At 44.0% G+C, this 16884-nt stretch overlaps 2 protein-coding genes across 3 annotated transcripts in view; both read right to left on the bottom strand.

Moving 5' to 3' along the window:
* Positions 1-12683, bottom strand: part of LOC137423075 (adenylyl cyclase-associated protein 2) — a 343934-nt gene extending 331251 nt beyond the window's left edge. The window contains exons 1-2 of one of the 2 annotated variants that reach the window (XM_078774722.1): positions 12577-12683; positions 5176-5479 (exon numbers count right to left, since the gene is read on the bottom strand). In XM_078774722.1, coding sequence (XP_078630848.1) covers positions 5176-5194 — 19 coding nt within the window. In that variant the 5' untranslated portion in view covers positions 5195-5479; positions 12577-12683. Of the gene's footprint in view, positions 1-5175; positions 5480-6359; positions 6530-12576 lie in introns of those variants that run through there. The other variant, XM_078774723.1, reaches the window with a different exon arrangement.
* Positions 2999-14158, bottom strand: RBM24 (RNA binding motif protein 24). Its single transcript, XM_068109868.2, has 4 exons — positions 13639-14158; positions 13420-13543; positions 12966-13020; positions 2999-5479 (listed from the first exon to the last, which is right to left on the bottom strand). Exons 1-4 carry the CDS (start codon positions 13804-13806, stop codon positions 5191-5193), a joined length of 636 nt encoding a protein of 211 aa, XP_067965969.1. The 5' UTR covers positions 13807-14158; the 3' UTR covers positions 2999-5190.
* Positions 14159-16884: the final 2726 nt, after the last annotated feature.

Below are 16884 nucleotides of genomic sequence, written 5' to 3' on the forward strand. Positions count from 1 at the left end.
AAATAAATACAAAACAATCACCACATTTGAACACACAAAAAAAAATTTTTTTTCCAGAAGTGTACAAAGTTGGTAGTAAGGCTCCTTCTTCTTCCTGATCGGCATCACACTTAACTCAGGAACGTCATGAACGGCACCCACCGTTCATGACGTCATGAAGGCAGTGGGATTCACCCACCAACATATATTCCATGAAAATGTGATGAACCCCTTTCCACTCCCACCCACCCCCCACCCCTCAATTTCTTTGTTTTGTTTTGTTTTACTGCAAACCAAATACAGATGTGAATACCAAAATATTTTTTTAATTTCAACAATTTTCTGGAATTTTTTTAAAATTTCAACAATTTTCTGGAAGAAATGGTGCATTCTTTGAAAAAAGTGCAAAGGTGCCAATATTTTTGGCCATGACTGTATAATCCTCCAACCTGGCCCAACAACATTTGGGCTTGGTGAAAGGCAAGGTAATAATGCTCAAGCAGTGCAGCAGGATTTATGCTCCCATGAAAATTTTGTCCAATGGACCAAAGTGCCAACAAGTTGTGATAATTGGGTGCTTCATTCTTCTTCAGTGGGTTTTGTGGGGACAAGGCATGTATGGGGAGCCCTATCCTTGACGTGTGCCCAGGGTCCCATAATCACGAAGACCACTCCTGCATGGACCATCTTCACACACAGTGTACATAATTAGATACTGAGAAATGAGACATTTGCCGTTTATTGAACGAATGAGAGATTCAAATTCTGAACGCCTCTTGAATTGCCCTCCCACAATTCGAAGTCAAGCCTCTTTATACTACAAGTGGAAATCTTTATGCTGCATTGTTCTTACCGAAAGAAAACAAATCTTACCGAAAACAAAATACAGCGCAAAAATTCAGTTTTAACAAATGTAAACATTGATGCAGAAATTTCGCTTTGTTTGCTTGTACTCCAAGATGGCGGATCGCAAAGGTTGTGACGTCACAAGTATACCCTCCATTCTCACCCGAAGGGGTGAATATGGAATTTAGTCAGAATATTCCTCTTTTCGAGAGGCAGTGGGATTTTTAATATCCATCAGTGTATGCTATCAGATGAAACCGCCAAGACCTTCACGAAACCCAGAGGATCCAATTGCATAAACATGTCGGACCTGATCTGAAAAATAAATAAAAATACAGCCTCCCCTCAGCAACACACTCCGAATGCCTAGACCACCGCGTAAAACTGAGCGGAGGTCTCTGGCTATCACAAGCAACAAACACAAACACCCGAACATAATGCACGACGTAAGGCAATGATTATTAGTTTAGAAACATTAAGTAATGCCCAATGGAGATGTGCCCAGCTCACCGACACGCGTGCGCCGCAGACGATCCAAGAGAGCCCCCAACGTACGGCACTGGCTTAAGCCCCGCCCCAACCAGACCAGCCGCGCCATCCAATCAGAAAGCAAACCTCATCAGCTGGTCGAGCTTTCCCGGCCTCTTGCAGCGCAGTGAAACGGATCGGATCAAATGATTAATTATGGAACGGCAGTTACACAGTATATTTAAAAATCGCCTATTTTTCTTAGATAATGTTGTCTGACGTTTATTTGGGGGGGGGGGGGGGGGTGAGGGGGTCTTTAAAAAAAAAAAAAAACTCCGTTAGAGGTCTTAAATTGAAGGACGTCATAAAAGATCTCCACTTTTCAACTGTAGAACGTTTACACTTATTTTTATTTTAAATTCAAAATATCAAAACAAGAAGACGTCATGCGGAGCACGATACTTTGTCTGTCACCGGCCTACAGGTCACGACAGACAGACCCACAAACACAACCGACCAATATACTTGAAAAATCTTCGATTTTGCAAGTAACGAGTTTGGATTCGGTAAATAACCTGTTAACGCTCCCCCAATTAGTCATTGTTGAGCAGACATTTATGAATATGCATTCAAACCAATTTGGAACCGTCAAGTTAAAAGATTTCACCTTCACTCTGCTAAAGCTACAAATAAATACTCGCGGCCAAATCAATCCAGCGATTCCATTAAACACAGGATATTCCACTATCAGCAGCCATTCTCTCCCCCACCCACCTCCCCTAAACATTGCTTTACTTTGACCAAAAAAAAAAATTTTCAGGCATGCTCAAGGCAGAAAAACATTTCCAGCTTGCATGGAAGTGAAATATCGTCACCACCAAGCGAAAGCTCTCCCTCCGGCCAATTCCTCTCATGGCCGAGTCGTTCCGACCATTGCGATGTAGGGAATTTGGAGCAGAGTAGAGCCTTATAGGTCCCATGCTATAAACCCTGTCCATGTATATTATTAAATAAAAAATAAAATAAAATAACCTCAAATGGAACATCGATGCCAGCACGTAACTTTCAGCACCAATCGATGACACGCTTTCTTTACGGTTGAAGTTGAGCACCGATAATTCATTCATGAACATGAAGTGGCCAGAAAGCAACAGCTGTAAACTAGAAGGGCACTCAGTAGACAGCATGCCTCCACCTGGTTGGCCATATCACTCAATGGTGAAGAATCACTTTATATATATATTTATAATAATAAATAAATAAATAAAAACTACCAGCTGGATCCGGATCTTCACCAAACTCGAATCGATTCGTCCTTGTCAAACACCCAACCGGTCGGGCCACCAAGTTTCGTCCAAATCAGTCGACAACTTTGTGATATCCTGCTATGTATCGTTTTTGGCCCCATCTCCCAATGGTGAAGAATCACAAAAAATTATAGTAGCCGGATCCGAATGCTGATCTTCACCAAAATCTAATTTCGTCCTCGTCACATACACCATCTCTGCCAAATTTCGCCTGAATCCGTCCAAAACAGATATTTTGTTCACAAACGGATAGACAGGGATGAAAACACAACCTTTGGTGGAAGAGGTAATAAATGAATATCCTAACCACAGGGACCCAGGAATTAATTTAAAAAAAAAAATAATGCACATTGAACTCAAAAAAAAATGTCCACCAGAAAATAAAATACACCAACATGCCAGTTATTCCTAATAATTTAATATAGGTTTACAGAATACAGCATAAATCCACGGTATACATGCCTTTCGCGATGAGAACACGGGTCCGAAAGACCTAATACTGCCGTCCGACAAAACATTGTGTACAAGTGGTGAAACTCCAGCACGTCCGCACGCTGAACCCGGTTCCGTTTGTGCTTTTATCCTTCACCGGATATTATACCAAGTGCTCAGTCTCCACCGTTTGCTGGTACCAGCACGAAATACTACAGCAGTTAGCCAGATTAAAGGAGCAAAGATAGTCTCAGTAGAAAAAAAAAAAAAAAAAAAATTTACGATGGAGTACCATCAGAACATTCGCCTTGGAACGCTAGAAAAACTGCACGTAGTAGAAACACAGTAGTCCGCATTGTAAACAGTTCTGATCAGACTTTGGTTACCACCTCAAATGACATTGTTCCTGCCGTGTTGCCGTGTTAGACCAAAATAATAATAATAACAATAATAATAATAATAAATTCCAGTTGCTGCATGTTAAAGTCCTAACGTTAACTCGCGTGATCCAAGTACCTGCAAATATGTTACTCGTACAAATTAATACCCTTTTCTTACAACAAAGAATTCCACATTGCTTGGTTACTAACGGTATTACAATCGATAAAAATGACAATTCAGTCCGTACGTAGTCACTGTATGAAACCCAATAATTTAAAGCTTTACCCTCCAAAGCAACCTGCTGTATCAAGGTTGATAGTTTACGATAACAATAAAACCTTAAATAAATACACTCTTGGAAACCCCCAGGACAATGATTAAGGCACATCGACTTCAATAACAGACAAGAGATCAAATCGAAGGTTAAACATTCCAAACGAGACTTCGGCCACAGGAGACAGAGACAGACAGAGAGAGGGAGAAAGAGAGGGAGAAAGAGAGGGAGAAAGAGAGGGAGAAAGAGAGGGAGAAAGAGAGGGAGAAAGAGAGGGAGAAAGAGAGGGAGAAAGAGAGGGAGAAAGAGAGGGAGAAAGAGAGGGAGAAAGAGAGGGAGAAAGAGAGGGAGAAAGAGAGGGAGAAAGAGAGGGAGAAAGAGAGGGAGAAAGAGAGGGAGAAAGAGAGGGAGAAAGAGAGGGAGAAAGAGAGGGAGAAAGAGAGGGAGAAAGAGAGGGAGAAAGAGAGGGAGAAAGAGAGGGAGAAAGAGAGGGAGAAAGAGAGGGAGAAAGAGAGGGAGAAAGAGAGGGAGAAAGAGAGGGAGAAAGAGAGGGAGAAAGAGAGGGAGAAAGAGAGGGAGAAAGAGAGGGAGAAAGAGAGGGAGAAAGAGAGGGAGAAAGAGAGGGAGAAAGAGAGGGAGAAAGAGAGGGAGAAAGAGAGGGAGAAAGAGAGGGAGAAAGAGAGGGAGAAAGAGAGGGAGAAAGAGAGGGAGAAAGAGAGGGAGAAAGACAGGGAGAAAGACAGGGAGAAAGACAGGGAGAAAGACAGGGAGAAAGACAGGGAGAAAGACAGGGAGAAAGAGAGGGAGAAAGAGAGGGAGAAAGAGAGGGAGAGAGGGAGAAAGAGAGGGAGAAAGAGAGGGAGAAAGAGAGGGAGAAAGAGAGGGAGAAAGAGAGGGAGAAAGAGAGGGAGAAAGAGAGGGAGAAAGAGAGGGAGAAAGAGAGGGAGAAAGAGGGAGAAAGAGGGAGAAAGAGAGAGAAAGGAAAAAGAGAGAGAGAGTGAGAGAAAGAGAAATTTATGAGACCATGCTGCCACAATGTTAGTTCCTTTAGTTTTAGTGCAGAACAAAAATTCTTTCCTCAGTAGATTTGCATTTATTCCAACGTGAACATAGCAGCGTCAATAAAAAAAGGAGCCAGTTTCATCATCTCAAGGTAACAAGGTATCCTCCATGTTATGGCATTACAATTGACAGTTATTCCACTACCTTTCCCCCCTCCCCCCTGCACCCCACCCACATCACACTCGACTTCCCCCAAACTGATTCGCACTGTCCACCGCTAAAGCAGGAATCAACAAGTTGCGTCGGTAACATTTCGGCTCCCCTCCCTATTTGTATTTATGACAAACAGCGCTCGCACGTAAGGACGACATGACAATATGGACCAGATAAACGATTCGGGGCCGCAGCCACCCTTCGAGGTGGGAGCCTCGTCAGTCCGTGATGAACCCCGTTTCCTCGGACCACAAAAAATCTTGCAGCGCGCACCTCGAGCTCTAGTGATCATTGCAGGCGGTCGGTCTGAAATGGAGCGTAGCCGGTGGCAGGAGGACTAGCTGCGGACATGGGCTGCTGCAAAGCAGCATAGCCATAGGCCTGTGGTGTCAGGTAGGCCGCTCCATGGGTCGAATATGGATACTGATCGTAAGCACTCGACGCGTATTGCATGTAAGCCGCAGCAGCTGCGGTGCTGTAGTCAACGTAAGGGGAAGTCGGTGGTGGAGTCTGAGCCGGAATCACAACACTGGGTTGCAGTAAAGTTGTTTGCGGATAGACGTATTGTGCTGGAATTCTAAGGGGGAAAAAAAAGAAATGGGACAAAGGTGAGGAGTGGGGTAGGGGGGAGAGATTTGTTAAGAGCACATGGACAACTGACAGCCTACAAAGTAACCCCCACATTCCTCCAACTGGATCAGCTGCTGCTATTCTCAAATGGCAACAGCTTCAATTTCAACCAACCACATCCCGACCCCCACCACCACCACCACAAAGGCAAACTTTCTCCATTATCTCATTCCCACCCCACACAACCCCCTCCAACAAGAACATGCCAAGAGAATTTTTTATTTTTTTAAGAAGTAGAAAAGCACACCCAATCAGCACCAAAGGAGAAAACGTTATGTTGGATAAAGTGGGGTTTCAACAGCAGCAACCACAAGGCAAACCACCAAGTGAACAAAAATAAATATTAAATAAAAACAACCGGTGCAGAACTCAGTGCAAAGTGCAAGATTCAAATGACACTGCCCATTGGCACACAAGGCTGAGCACAAGTGTGTGAAGCGTGCATTATGGCATTCAGGCCTATACAAAAACAAAACAAGCAAAAGTGATAAATGAAAACCCAAAAGCCCATAATGCTCGAAAGCCTCAAGGAAGCTCGGTGCTTCGACAAACATCTTCGGGTCGCAACATTACAATTCAAATAGAAGACGGTGATAAAACTCAATAGCATCACTCTGTAAATATCCCAACTCCAAAAGGTTTCTCAAACACCAAACTTATGAGTAATCCCTCAAAACTGTTACCTCAATACCAGAGCACGTGGACAAACAACAAACAGCTTTCAGACATTACCATAGCTGGCAAGGGTCTTGTGCTTGGAAAAATTATTGCCGCCCAAAGTGGCTTTTATACAAACAAAAACAGGCCTTGCAACCGATTCCACCCACTTGTATGGACCTAAGCTTCATCGAATGGCGAGCGATACTTCACGACAAGTCCATGATACGCGAAGGGTCAAATGCCCTACAAGACCTGCCAATGGCCGAACGGAACGGTCTCTCCTTCACTTTATAGGACAAACGGTGTTGAATTACGCTGCGAAAGGATTCGTCTCTTCCTCGAGGCAGACAAAACCATTTCAACCACTGGCAGCAGAGACCACGTGTCGACCTTCAAGTCACCGCCACAAGTCACGTCTCCGAGGGCCGTCAGCACGTGCCGACAGGATCATTTACAGACAGAGTATCAAACCACCGCATAGATGGGTGGGGGAGGGACAACTCCGTAAACAGCTGCTCGAGCAAACTACATGGGACACCTCACCCAAGCCCCTCTTAACCCCAAAACACCCTGCTGCGATTTACCAACACATTCCAACCCGCACCATATCAACTCCCAAGCTCAGACAGCTGTGAGATGGATCATCAAAGTTTAATTCGTACCATTATTTGTCACATTAGGTCATCGATTTTCACTTGGCAAAGTTGGAAGAAAGTTACCCTCTTGGCCCCCAAATGTCATTTAACGCCCGTCTGGTCACAAAGCAACTGAATGCAAAAGAACGTCAGCTTCCAAACGCCCACCCCTCACCGATACTTAACAACGTGTGTCATATTTCCAAGGGACAACTGTGATCCGAACAAAACGTGCGAACGACAAGTTTTACAAACTAAAGGGAACAATGAAAGTGACACGTGGGGAATCATAGCAATTCACGAGTGGAAACAAATTACTTGAAAGAACAATGTCAGAGTTCAATTATCAGCGACTCCACCTTAACGTAGTTTCCATCACTTTCCTTCAAACCCCACTGCAAAAAAGGAAAAACCCAGAAAAGTCGAACATCCCCACCTGTTGCACCTTGGAGGGTGAACATGCGTGTGGATTGGTAAAGGAACGATGGGCTTACTGGCCTAGCGTAGAGTTCTGCTCGACATTACAATGAGTCGGTAACCTTTTAATGGGATCACCTACAAAGTGAGCAAAACTCAAATGATTCTGACAGAAGGCGTACGTGCCATCCCATAATCGTGTACACCATCCAATTAACACAGGATGGGGGGGAAGGGGGAGGGGGGGAACATGAAAATAAGGAAAAAGAGTAGAATACTAAGAGGAGGAGATGTAGAATATAAGGTGTAGGAGGAGGAGATGGAGAATAGAAGGTTTAGGAGGAGGAGATGGAGAATATAAGGTGTCGGAGGAGGAGAAGTAGAATACAAGGTGTTGGAGGAGGAGATGTAGAATAGAAGGTGTTGAAGAAGGAGATGTAGAATATATGGTTTAGGAGGAGATGTAGAATAGAAGGAGTAGGAGGAAGAGATGTAGAATAAGGTGTAGGAGGAGGAGATGTAGAATAGAAGGTGCAGGAGGAAGAGATGGAGAATAGAAGGTGTAGGAGGAAGCGATGTAGAATAGAAGGTGTAGGAGGAAGATATGTAGAATAGAAGGTTTAGGAGGAAGACATGTGGAATATAAGGTGTCGGAGGAAGAGATGTAGAATATAAGGTTTAGGAGGAGGAGATGAAGAATAGAAGGTTTAGGAGGAGGAGATGTAGAATAGGAGTAGGAGGAAGAGATGTAGAATAGAAGGTTTAGGAGGAGGAGATGTAGAATATAAGGTGTCGGAGGAGGAGATGTAGAATATAAGGTTTAGGAGGAGGAGATGAAGAATAGAAGGAGAAGGAGGAAGAGATGAAGAATATAAGGTTTAGGAGGAGGAGATGTAGAATATAAGGTGTCAGAGTAGGAGGAGATGAAGAATAGAAGGTGGAGGAGGAGGAGATGTAGAATAGAAGGTGTAGGAGGAGGAGATGTAGAATAGAAGGTATAGGAGGAGGAGATGTAAAATAGAAGGTGTAGGAGGAGGAGATGTAGAACATAAGGTTTAGAAGGAGGAGATGTAGAACATAAGGTTTCGGAGGAGGAGATGTAGAACATAAGGTGTCGGAGGAGGAGATGTAGAATATAAGGTTTAGGAAGAGGAGATGTAGAATGTAAGGTTTAGGAGGACGAGATGTAGAATATAAGGTTTAGGAAGAGGAGATGTAGAATAAAAGATGTCGGAGGAGGAGATGTAGAATATAAGGTTTAGGAGGAGGAGGAGATGTAGAATATAAGGTGTTGGAGGAGGAGATGTAGAATATAAGGTGTCGGAGGAGGAGATGTATAATATAAGGTTTAGGAGGAGGAGGAGATGTAGAATATAAGGTGTCGGAGGAGGAGATGTAGAATATAAGGTTTAGGAGGAAGAGGAGATGTAGAATATAAGGTGTCGGAGGAGGAGATGTATAATATAAGGTTTAGGAGGAGGAGGAGATGTAGAATATAAGGTGTCGGAGGAGGAGATGTAGAATATAAGGTGTCGGAGGAGGAGATGTAGAATACAAGGTGTCGGAGGAGGAGATGTAGAATAGAAGGTGTAGGAGGAGGAGATGTAGAATAGAAGGCATAGGAGGAAGAAGAGATGTAGAATAGAAGGAGTAGGAGGAAGAGATGTAGAATAGAAGGAGAAGGAGGAAGAGATGTAGAATATAAGGTTTAGGAAGAGGAGATGTAGAAGAAAAGGTTTAGGAGGAGGAGGAGATGTAGAATATAAGGTTTAGGAGGAGGAGGAGGAGATGTAGAATATAAGGTGTTGGAGGAGGAGATGTAGAATATAAGGTGTCGGAGGAGGAGATGTAGAATATAAGGTTTAGGAGGAAGAGGAGATGTAGAATATAAGGTGTCGGAGGAGGAGATGTAGAATATAAGGTGTCGGAGGAGGAGATGTAGAATATAAGGTGTAGGAGGAGGAGATGTAGAATAGAAGGCATAGGAGGAAGAAGTGATGTAGAATAGAAGGTGTCGGAGGAAGATATGTAGAATAGAAGGTTTAGGAGGAAGAGATGTAGAATCGAAGGAGAAGGAGGAAGAGATGTAGAATATAAGGTTTAGGAAGAGGAGATGTAGAATAGAAGGTGTAGGAGGAAGAGATGTAGAATAGAAGGTGTAGGAGGAAGAGATGTAGAATAGAAGGTGTAGGAGGAAGATATGTAGAATAGAAGGTTTAGGAGGAAGAGATGTAGAATATAAGGTGTCGGAGGAAGAGATGTAGAATATAAGGTTTAGGAGGAGGAGATGTAGAATAGGAGTAGGAGGAAGAGATGTAGAATAGAAGGTTTAGGAGGAGGAGATGGAGAATAGAAGGTGTAGGTGGAGGAGATGTAGAATATAAGGTGTCGGGGGAGAAGATGTAGAATAAAAGGTTGAGGAGGAGATGTAGAATAGAAGGAGGAAAATATGTAGAATAGAAGGTGTAGGAGGAGGAGATGTAGAATAGAAGGTGTAGGAGGCAGAGATGTAGAATATAAGGTGTAGGAGGAGGAGGAGATGTAGAATAGAAGGTGCAGGAGGAAGAGATGTAGAATATAAGGAGTAGGAGGAAGAGATGTAGAATAGAAGGTGTAGGAGGCAGAGATGTAGAATAGAAGGTGTAGGAGGAGGAGGAGATGTAGAATAGAAGGTGCAGGAGGAAGAGATGTAGAATATAAGGTTTAGGAGGAAGAGATGTAGAATATAAGGTTTAGGAGGAGGAGATGTAGAATAGAAGGTGCAGGATGAAGAGATGTAGAATATAAGGTTTAGGAGGAGGAGATGTAGAATAGAAGGCATAGGAGGAAGAAGAGATGTAGAATAGAAGGAGTAGGAGGAAGAGATGTAGAATAGAAGGTGAAGGAGGAAGAGATGGAGAATATAAGGTGTATGAGGAGGAAGAGATGTAGAATAGAAGGCATAGGAGGAAGAAGAGATGTAGAATAGAAGGAGTAGGAGGAAGAGATGTAGAATAGAAGGTTTAGGAGGAAGAGATGTAGAATAGAAGGTGTAGGAGGAAGAGATGTAGAATAGGAGTAGGAGGAAGAGATGTAGAATATAAGGTTTAGGAGGAGGAGATGTCGAATATAAGGTTTTGGAGGAGGAGATGTAGAATATAAGGTTTAGGAGGAGGAGATGTAGAATATAAGGTTTAGGAGGAGGAGATGTAGAATATAAGGTTTAGGAGGAGGAAATGTAGAATATAAGGTTTCGGAGGAGGAGAAGTGGAATATAAGGTTTAGGATGAGGAGATGTAGAATAGAAGGCATAGGAGGAAGAAGAGATGTAGAATAGAAGGAGGAGGAAGAGATGTAGAATAGAAGGTGAAGGAGGAAGGGATGTAGAATAGAAGGTGTAGGAGGAGGAGATGTAGAATAGAAGGTGCAGGAGGAAGAGATGTAGAATAGGAGTAGGAGGAAGAGATGTAGAATAGGAGTAGGAGGAGGAGATGTAGAATAGAAGGTGTAGGAGGAAGAGATGTAGAATAGAAGGTGTAGGAGGACGAGATGTAGAAGAGGAGTAGGAGGAAGAGATGTAGAATATAAGGTTTCAGAGGAGGAGATGTAGAATATAAGGTTTAGGAGGAGGAGATGTAGAATATAGGTTTAGGAGGAGGAGATGTAGAATATAAGGTTTAGGAGGAGGAGATGTAGAATATAAGGTGTAGGAGGAGATGTAGAATAGAAGGTTTAGGAGGAAGAGATGTAGAATATAAGGTGTAGGAGGAGATGTAGAATAGAAGGTTTAGGAGGAAGAGATGTAGAATATAAGGTGTAGGAGGAGATGTAGAATAGAAGGTGTAGGAGGAGATGTAGAATATAAGGTTTAGGAGGAGGAGATGTAGAATATAAGGTTTAGGAGGAGGAGATGTAGAATATAAGGTTTAGGAGGAGGAGATGTAGAATATAAGGTTTAGGATGAGGAGATGTAGAATATAAGGTTTAGGAGGAGGAGATGTAGAATATAAGGTGTAGGAGGAGATGTAGAATAGAAGGTTTAGGAGGAAGAGATGTAGAATATAAGGTGTAGGAGGAGATGTAGAATAGAAGGTTTAGGAGGAAGAGATGTAGAATATAAGGTGTAGGAGGAGATTGAGAATAGAAGGTTTAGGAGGAAGAGATGTAGAATATAAGGTGTAGGAGGAGATGTAGAATATAAGGTGTAGGAGGAGATGTAGAATATAAGGTTTAGGAGGAAGAGATGTAGAATAGAAGGTTTAGGAGGAGATGTAGAATATAAGGTGTAGGAGGAGATGTAGAATATAAGGTTTAGGAGGAAGAGATGTAGAATAGAAGGTTTAGGAGGAGGAGATGTAGAATATAAGGTGTAGGAGGAGATGTAGAATATAAGGTTTAGGAGGAAGAGATGGAGAATAGAAGGTTTAGGAGGAAGAGATGTAGAATATAAGGTGTAGGAGGAGATGTAGAATATAAGGTGTAGGAGGAGATGTTGAATAGAAGGTTTAGGAGGAGGAGATGTAGAATATATGGTTTAGGAGGAAGAGATGTAGAATATAAGGTTTAGGAGGAGGAGATGTAGAATAGAAGGAGTAGGAGGAGGAGGAGGAGATGTAGAATAGAATGTTTAGGAGGAAGAAGAGATGTAGAATAGAATGTTTAGGAGGAAGAAGAGATGTAGAATAGAAGGTTTTAAAGAAGGAGATGTAGAATAGAAAGTTTTGGAGGAGATGTAGCATAAGAGTTTAGGAGATGTAGAATAAGAGTAAGAGATGTAGAATAGAAAGTTTAGGAGGAAGAGAAGTAGAAAAGGAGTAGTAGAGTAGAAGTGGGAATGGTAGAAGTGGGAATGGTAGAAGTGGGAATGGTAGAAGTGGGAATGGTAGAAGTGGGAATGGTAGAAGTGGGAATGGTAGCAGTGGGAATGGTAGAAGTGGGAATGGTAGAAGTGGGAATGGTAGAAGTGGGAATGGTAGAAGTGGGAATGGTAGAAGTGGGAATGGTAGAAGTGGGAATGGTAGAAGTGGGAATGGTAGAAGTGGGAATGGTAGAAGTGGGAACGGTAGAAGTGGGAACGGTAGAAGTGGGAACGGTAGAAGCGGGAACGGTAGAAGCGGGAATGGTAGAGTGGGAATGGTAGAAGTGGGAATGGTAGAAGTGGGAATGGTAAGAGGACAATTCATGCAAGAAAATCTGTCACACCACTCAAAGTCCACCCCACAGCAAAACAACCGACACCTTGAGATGTGGGAAGAAGTGAAACAAACAAAAAAAAGCAAAATAATTGTCCAAACCAAACGTTAGTGCACAACACAAGGAGAAGCACTGCATTCGAGAGAGGCATGCGACGTACGCAGAGAGCTCGACAGGTGAAGCAGAATTTCACTACTCGCTCTACGACGGCCTCTCCAATAATTTATCCATCCTTTGCAAAATGCTTATCTTAACGCTACACTCTGCCTGTTAGACCAGAGAGAAACGCAAGTATGAGAGGTGGTTCAGGAGGCATCTGCAATATAATCGAGAAACTTTCATTCCGCATTCACGACAGCTCAGAAGCAAATATACAAAAGATATAGTAATGGATATGTACACAACATGTTCAGGTGACATCAACGATTACCAAAAGCAACCAATCAAGTGCTCCAAATAAAATAAATAAATTAAATTATTAAGTGTAACTATTGGTTCAATTTGTATATCACCAATAAACAGAGCAAGTTTAGGGGAAGTCCGCTTTACCCGTAAGGTCTCTGGACGAACGTCGGTTGAATGTGCTGAACGCCAAAGGAGTAACCTGGAGGGAAGATAAATCAAGGTCACAAGGTCAAAAGGTCACAAAGTCACAAGGTCAAAAGGTCACCATCACACACAAATCAGGGGCAGAGTCCAGTAAAAAAATATTCATATACAGTAGATACAAACTCCGGTGTCATGAACGATTAGGTTGGTGTGAAAACCGTCGCTCAACCAAAACTTTCGAACGCAGCTTCGCCAAAGCAGTTACATGTGACGTCACGACCACATCCGTGACGCCACAGCGGACGCGACACCCAGGCACGTGGGCCGCAGGTCGGACGGAGGGGAGTGACGCAACTGACCGACAGGCCGGTCGACGCCGCGGAAAGGCATTCATGGGGAAGATGCGGGAAAGTTTCGCAACAAGTCCAAGTTGGAGGGAATGGCGGAGGCTCACCGGGCTGGATGATGCGCGGCTTGGCTCCGATGTAGGCCAAGTTCACGTTGGCTTTACGCCCATCGATGATAGGATTGGGGTCTTTACATGCCCGTTCTGCGGCCGCTTTGTCCGCCATCGTCACCTGGATAGGGAGCACAGACAGAGGGGATCGCACGGTGGTCCAGGAGTGCTGGGGACCTCGGGGTCGGGGTCGGGGTCAGGACCTATCAAACTCACAAAGCCGTATCCTCGCGATTTTCCGGTCTGTCGGTCCGTGATCACCACGGCCTCTTCGATCTCGCCGAACACCTCGAAGAACTTCCGCAGCGAACCGTCCGTAGTGTGATAGGGCAGGCCGCCCACGAAGATCTTGGTGAAGGTGGTGTCCTTCTGCATGGCGTGCATGGCAGGGAGAAAGGCGGCGCAGGGGGAGCTTGCGATCCCCTGAGGCGCCTCCCCGCGGACTCGCAAGGGGCCGCAAGCCGAGGGAAAGGAACGCGGAGCAGGGACGTCTTCCTGCCCCGTTCGCCACCAAACCGTGTCCGGGGTACCGGTGTCGCGTCGACTCCAAGTCCGGAGCGGACGACTGGAGCCGGGTCGAGTTCCAATTAATATGTAGCCTTACTCGCAGTAGCTGCTGTTGTTGTTGTTGTTATTATTATTGTACAAGGCCGCAAGCGTTTCACCACTTGCACTCCCACCCGTAGTCTTCTTCTATGCCAGCTCCACACGCAGCCACGTGCCCGGTGCTATGCTCGGCGCGCCCTGCTTTCCGCCCTGCCCTAATGAGCTTTGACCCCGCCCCATTCTAGCGTCTATTGGCTAAGCGTGTTTTGACGTCATAGTGCTTCGTGAACCCGCACCTCATTGGTCCGAGTCCTTCCAGGCACTTTGGCCCTTACGTATTTCGACATCTCATTGGCTGAGAGGCGTCCAATGTCGGAGCGCGTTATGCGGCTCGCGCCGATAGACGCAAGCTTTTGTTCTCTGCTCATATTAATGTTTTAAACGGAACTCTGAGCGTGCCAATCATTCCCGTTATTTTACACGAGTCATAATCGCAATTCAAATGTCGTGTGGGATGTGCCACGGTCGTGATGGGCCGACTGCCCAAGACCACCCGAACCACACTCGGCATGTTAACAAACGGTATCGTTCACCTACATGTAAAATCGATCGTTTCATATACTTTGAAACGTGTTACGTCCACGAAGTGCCAGTCCGTCCTCCCAAGACTCCCAATTGTCCGCACATACAGGGAGGGGATCTGTTAGTGGATACTGTTCAAAAAAACTTCCAGGGAGTTTCCGTGCAGTGAGAATGCAACCACGCACAACCGAGAAAAACAAATGGCTGCCAAAAAGCCAGCCCACGTGAACATATCATTCCCTCTTGTGTATATACACTGATAAGATATAAATGGCAAAAACAATCCAGAAGAAACAAAGGTTGCGAGTTATGACGTCATATATCATCGAAAGAAAATAAATGGTACCGGTAACCAAAAAGATTATATTATATATATATATATATATATATATATATATATATATATATATATATATATATATATATATATATATATATATACAGAGTTGGCATTTAATATGGAATGTTTTTTTTTTCTTGACTTGGGTTTACTTTCTTAACTCAGTATATCAATCTGGTGAGTTTCATTCACACTTTGGTGATTTATTTGTTAAAAGAACCATGTCACTGATTGTCTGTCACAGCAAGAAGTCAACAACAGGATTATATCACAGGTGGCGTGGCAAAATGTATGGACAGGTGCATTTGATGATTGGCTTCACAGTCGGGTATACAAGGGTTGTTGCGTTCTGTATCAGTGGAAAACAACTGCTGCACGTCTCCGAAAGTTTTTGCCGCTTCCTCTGGAGATGGTCCGTCAACTCGACAATGCTGTTTGTCATGGAGTGGTGGCTTTACGAAATTACGGCATGAAACAGCGTGCTAATCCTCGGCAGTATGGCATCACTCAAGGTCAGGTGTCAAAGATCCTGAAGCGAAATGCTCAGAGGGGTGTCCCTACTCCAATACCGAGGCCAGGACGTCCCCGCAGAACCACAAGGAGGGATGATCGCCAGCTGCACCGGTTAGTCTGCAATGGCCGTACCAAGTCAGCTCATCGGCTTAGGGCTGAGTGGCAGCAACTGATAAATGTGCCTGTATCCAGAAGGCTAGTCAACCAACGACTGGTTCAAGCAGGCTATCATGCCAGGCGTCCCCTGAGAAAGCCACGCCTGACCAGACAACACTGCCAGCGCCGATTGCAGTGGGCCAGAGAGCACCGTCAATGGCAGCCAGGACACTGGAATCACGTGATCTTCAGTGACGAGTCTAGATTTCTGGTCTATCGTCAAGATGGCCACGTCCGAGTGCGCAGACAAGTGCATGAAGCCTACAACAAAGATTGTATAGTGCCAAGAGTCCAAGCTGGAGGTGGTGGGGTGACCGTTTGGGCTGCTTTTCATGCAGGGGGCAAAACTGACCTGGTTGTTCTGAATGGAAACCTGAACCAGTTCAAGTACAGGGCCATTCTGGAATAAACATTGCTTCCATTTGCTCGTGCAGCCTTTCGAGGAAACTTTGTCTTCCAAGATGACAATGCACGGCCTCATCGTGCTCGCATGATCCAACACTTTCTAGCTGACTGTGGTGTAGAGCATATGGAGTGGCCTGCCATGTCCCCGGATATGAATCCGATAGAGAACTTGTGGGCAGAATTAGCGCGTCAAATCGACCACTTGGACCAGCAGCCGACCTCTGTGCATGAATTGCAGCAGGCTATTGTCACTGCATGTCAAGCGTTCCTGTCCAAACCTTGGCAAATCTCGTGAACAGCATGCCTTGACGTGTACGTGCTCTCCTGAATGCTCGTGGGGGATACACGAAGTACTGAACTGTAATCTTACTGTCCGTAATCCCAGTCGTAATTTAACTTTTGTTTTTGTTAATGAAAAAATTGGCTAATGTGCAAAATAAAGAGATACTTCTGGAAAACATACAGAAGTTTATCACAGTACTGTCCATGAATTGAGTTCGATATCAGTTTACATCACTTTCAAGGATCAATTTATTTGTTTCGAAATGTCAAATGTGGTTTTTGCTTTTTTTAAAGGTCACATTATCAAAATCTAGAATAATTTCAACATAATTCCAATGAACTTTTGGTTCTAAGACATCTTGAAAAGTAAGTTCACCCCCACAAAAAAATATATTCCATATTAAATGCCAAGTCTGTATATATATATATATATATATATATATATATGTCATATGTCATGGTGATATGACAATGGTGATATGACTGAAATGACAGTGGTCAACGTACATTATAAAAAATATATATATATATGTACGTTGTGTTCTCTCTCTTCTTCTACCCTTTATAAGGGTGAGGTCCAGTTGGTACCAAGCTCCTATCCTGCCTTGACCACAATACTCCTCCAGTCCCCTCTGTCC

This window comes from Myxine glutinosa, chromosome 3, assembly GCF_964187855.1.
Source record: "Myxine glutinosa chromosome 3, kmMyxGlut1.1, whole genome shotgun sequence".
Taxonomy (NCBI): domain Eukaryota; kingdom Metazoa; phylum Chordata; class Myxini; order Myxiniformes; family Myxinidae; genus Myxine; species Myxine glutinosa.

Excerpts from the sequence above, each read along its gene's own strand:
- RBM24 (XM_068109868.2), bottom strand. The coding sequence starts at position 13,806 with ATGCACGCCATGCAGAAGGACACCACCTTCACCAAGATCTTCGTGGGC. Across the intron at positions 13,021-13,419 it reads GCCGCGCATCATCCAGCCCG|GTTACTCCTTTGGCGTTCAG; the intron begins GTGAGCCTCCGC and ends TCTTCCCTCCAG. Across the intron at positions 5,480-12,965 it reads TTCGTCCAGAGACCTTACGG|AATTCCAGCACAATACGTCT; the intron begins GTAAAGCGGACT and ends TTTCCCCCTTAG.